Source organism: Tarenaya hassleriana, unplaced genomic scaffold (genome assembly GCF_000463585.1).
Source record: "Tarenaya hassleriana unplaced genomic scaffold, ASM46358v1 Cleome19, whole genome shotgun sequence".
In the NCBI taxonomy this organism is placed as follows: domain Eukaryota; kingdom Viridiplantae; phylum Streptophyta; class Magnoliopsida; order Brassicales; family Cleomaceae; genus Tarenaya; species Tarenaya hassleriana.
The window spans coordinates 1771908-1775979 of record NW_010965304.1 but is presented as its reverse complement, the minus strand read 5'-3'; the positions used below and the strand labels follow the sequence as shown (position 1 = coordinate 1775979).

At 44.8% G+C, this 4072-nt stretch overlaps 2 protein-coding genes across 5 annotated transcripts in view; one reads left to right on the top strand and one right to left on the bottom strand.

Moving 5' to 3' along the window:
- The window catches only part of LOC104811062 (branchpoint-bridging protein), a 4742-nt gene extending 3207 nt beyond the window's left edge, over positions 1 to 1535 (top strand). For 3 of the 4 annotated variants that reach the window (XM_010537609.2, XM_010537608.2, XM_010537611.2), the window contains one exon: positions 1 to 1535. In XM_010537609.2, the coding sequence (XP_010535911.1) occupies positions 1 to 1243 (1243 nt within the window). In that variant the 3' untranslated portion in view covers positions 1244 to 1535. The other variant, XM_010537610.2, reaches the window with a different exon arrangement.
- A 601-nt stretch (positions 1536 to 2136) lies between these two features.
- LOC104811061 lies at positions 2137 to 4002 on the bottom strand. The gene is made up of 4 exons (XM_010537607.2): positions 3593 to 4002; positions 3311 to 3394; positions 2974 to 3146; positions 2137 to 2511 (listed from the first exon to the last, which is right to left on the bottom strand). The coding sequence occupies exons 1-4, from the start codon at positions 3906 to 3908 to the stop codon at positions 2317 to 2319; spliced, it is 768 nt and encodes a 255-aa protein (XP_010535909.1). The 5' UTR covers positions 3909 to 4002; the 3' UTR covers positions 2137 to 2316.
- Between the last annotated feature and the right edge of the window lie 70 nt (positions 4003 to 4072).

Below are 4072 nucleotides of genomic sequence, written 5' to 3'. Positions count from 1 at the left end.
GGGAAATCTAGAAGCTGGTGGTGGTGCTTCGGCTTCTGGACCAAAGGATAGTTCAAGCATTCCGGACAACACCAACGGTACAGCCATAGATGCGGGTTCTGCAAATCCGGTAGGTGGTTGTCTAGAAATTCCCCAATTTCAACAGTATGGTACGTTGGCTACAAACCAGACTCCAGCTTATCCACCACTTGATTCCTCTGCTCCAATTCTCGGAAATCCAATCCCGGGACGAGAACAGGCAGCCAATTCATTGAACCAGGCTCCCTTTTCGGGTCAGCAACCAAGTCCAGCTGGTCAGAACCAGGCTCCAATTCGATCACCCATGCAAGTCCCTCGTGCACCAGAGCTGATCTCTGTTGGCTTTTCCGGTCCACCAAGGACTATCCCAGTGCCCAGTCCACAGGCTTCCTTAGCTCAACCTGGTTTTATGGGTCCGCTTATGTTTTCTGGCAATCAAGCTCAGCCAATGGGACCACAGTCTATGATTATGAGGCAGTCAGCACCATCATCAGCCCTTCAATCTGTACCTAGCATCGGGTTTAGACCAAGACCTTTACCGGACATCATTTCAAGCAACTCCGGCCAATTGGGACGGCCTCTGGCTCCTAACTTCAGGCCTCATCAATCGGGTATCGAGCAAACATCCTTTTCTTTTTCCTCTGGTATCTCCTTCAATCATCAGGTTGAATATCCCTCTGGTGGTTCTCTGCGCCCAATGGCGGTATCTTTACCGGGTGGCAGGCCTTCGGGTCCCATCCCTGTTAATATCCCGAGTTTTCCTTCCATAAACCAGTCCACAAATGCACCTCCAAGGCCACTGCAAGGAGATTTCACTTTCCAACCTCAGCAGCCAAACATTGTCCGCACCCCGCAAGGCGCTCAATTCCCTCGCCCGACCTTTCAACCCGCGGCGGTCAATTTAGAGCCTCAACCTTTCATGCAGGGTTTTGCAAGACCGCAACACTTTGGCAGGCCAGTTGATCAACCGCCGAGTCACTTGCCTCGTTTGTTTCACGGTAACCCAAGATCTCCGAATTTGCAAAGCTTTGGACCTCAGGTTTTGCAGATGAGACCGGGAAACTTTCTTCCGGGAGCCCAATTTCCCGACCTTTCTGCACCTCTTCCACCGAGACCAGTTTTCAGGGGTGATAACCCGATACCAGGTGGGTGGCCACAAAACCACCAGCGGTTCAACACAGGCAGGCATCAGGTTTACGACCCGTTTTCACCTACGGATGGCTAAACCCCGAGATCATGGAATGGACGGATGAAACGAAGCTCTATGATGCCATTGCCACAGTTGGAAATCGTCTGAGGATGTCACTGCATTATGGTTGTTTTCAGTGCAGGCTTTAATCAGCGGCTACATATTCTTCATTAGGGTACTTTGGTGGTGTTACGGATTGTCAAAGGAGGCATTATAATGTTCTATCTACTTTTTCATAGATGCAAAAGAAATCTGTGTTTGTGTCTAAGATTGAAGAGATTATCTGATTTATCTGATTTATTGTGCATCTTGTAGATCTGTGTTCTCACGCTTTCCTGTCATGGAGGTTTTAGATTCTGAAAACAAGGCTAAATCATAAATGTTGAATGGGGTTGAGACAGAATAGAATGACTGTCCAGGTAAACCGGAGCAAAGGATCCCGATTTCTGGATATCGGATCCAATCTGTGAATCGGATATCTAAACCCGACTATTCATCCACCGATGAGATGAGATGAGTTCGGATCCGATGCCATCGAGAATCTGACCTTTGGGTCTAGCTCTGTCACCTCCCTTCGTCGTCGTCTCTCGCGTCTTGCCTTGCTTCACCCTTCTCCACTTTTCGGGTACGTCTCTTCGCTTCTCTCCCCTCGTCTTGCTTATCGTGGATATCTCCATGTCGGTTGGATCTGTGGGCGGTTGGATCATCCACAGATATCCGAGTATTCGAGACATCATGGATATCCAAACCGTATAGATCCGACGACAGACTCTAGATCTACAAACTTCAGGTTCGAGTTCGGGTTCAGGGTCGAATACCTTCAAATCTTGGAATGCGGACCTGTATCCCTGATATTCTTTTGAGCAGATTTTCACCTTTTCAAGACAAGACAGGAACAGACTATCTTCTAAGATGTAACTCAGAACCTGTGTTTTTGGGATTAAATTTCAAAACCTTAAAAAGAGTAAGTATCAGAGACTAACACTTTGACGACATGGAGACTTTGAGAGAAAGGTCTGTCATAAAAACGGAACGTGCATTATGTACATATCCATGATTATTAAAACACAGGACAACAGTTAAAGCTCAAACTCTTTGAACAGGTAGCTTCAAATGTTGGGGCCTGACCTAAGTACCCTCTCGAGCTTCTCGGCCTTAACGTAATCGTTTTCCGTTAACGGGCCGGCTGGGAACGGTGTGATCTCTACGATCAAATGTGGTGTTGGAAGCTCGTCAAAAAGAGCTCTCACGTTGTTGCAACATACGCTCTCCCCATGTGCGCTCTCCCTCCGGATTTGGCATCCCTGCAACCATTCAACACTTCTTTTAAAAAGTTTCTTCTACCAAAAAAAAAAGCTGAAACCTTTCGAAAAAACTGACGTTTCCATCTCCATTGCTTGATATATATGTGATACGTACATAATTGGGTAAGGAGCCATTAGATAAAGGAAGCAGAGATATATGCAAAAGATACAATGGGTTGAAAGTAGACGAGAATAGATGGGAAGAAATATGCCTTCTGTGTTGTTGCAACCCCGTGAATGAGTCTAACCCGATCATTTAACCGAGTATCTTTATTCATAAGAATAGTAACTCGAAATGATGAAAACGATGAACAGTAAAAAATGACATTTAAAATCTCTCCAAGCAATTTTCAACTAACAATCTCACCAATCATACTCATCTAACACCAGTTTTATTCGACAAACCATTAAAGAAAAGAGATCAAGAAAATCTGCTAACGTTCATCATTTAGGGGGCGATACCTTGTGGGAAGTAGCATCTCTGAAGTGGTCATCGTCCGAGAGAAGGGAAGCAATGGCTTTGAGAAGACGTTTTCCCTCGGATTTGGACGGAATCCTATAGTTCCTTCTGAGTGTTCCCTTTGTCGTCGGGTGCCATTTGCTCACGAGTTTCCTCTTATCGGCCGCGTCCCTCTCTGATCACATTACAAGATATTGAAAATCAATTCCCAAAAGGAGACATCACTATTGAAACATAGCCATTGAGACAAGAAGCAAAGAGCTTTTATATCAACAACAATGGAGAACTGCAGATATTAGATATGGAAGTAACAGAGAAGAATGGAAAAGATTGGCCAACCTGGTTTGCCCCGTATATTCTCGAGCCACTTGGAGAAACCTAAATCACCATCATCTTCAACACTAATACCACCAGTTTCCAACCCTAAAATTTACCAATCACAGGCAGCAACAACAAGGAAAACTAAGAAGCTTTTCCTTGAGAACCAAAGGGAAAAGGGAAAAGGGAAGAGAACCCAAACAAGAATCTACACAAAATAAGTTCGATCTACCAAACTGTTGTATGATTCTCAAGCAAATCATCCATCAAATACCCTAATGGATCAAACAGGCATGTGGATACCAGAAACGATTGGGTTGGACTTGGACCCAGCCAACCCAGCTTTCAAAAGGGCATAGAAGACGCAAATCCGACCAGCCCACAAGACAGGGCTCTCGAGCAGAGAAGCACGAACAGACCCATCGGAAATTTTCTTGGATTTCCTCGTCAGAAGAAGAAATCTGTGAAGGGTTATCCTGGGATCTGCTCCAAATCCAGGAAGGAGTGATTTCTGGAGAAGATAATGAGAGGGTTTGACGAAATTGGAGAAATTAGGTATAGATTGGGATGGGAAGCAGGAGTAGGAGAGTGAAGTGGTTTGAACCAGAGAGAGTGGCATTTCTTCTTTGATCCGATCTGTAGTAAAAACCCGAAGAAATCTGAGCTTGGAGCGATGAAGATTCTTGTTTACGGGAATCGGAAAGAAACGACGCCGTTTGGAGTGTAAGATTATCCAGTCGCTTTTTTTTATATCGAAAATTAATTATTTATATATATATATAT

Coding starts and splice junctions, on each gene's coding strand:
- LOC104811061 (XM_010537607.2), bottom strand. CDS start 3,908: ATGCCACTCTCTCTGGTTCAAACCACTTCACTCTCCTACTCCTGCTTC. Junction 3,147..3,310: donor GAATATACGGGGCAAACCAG/GTTGGCCAATCT, acceptor TAATGTGATCAG/AGAGGGACGCGGCCGATAAG. Junction 2,512..2,973: donor GAGATGCTACTTCCCACAAG/GTATCGCCCCCT, acceptor GAATGGTTGCAG/GGATGCCAAATCCGGAGGGA.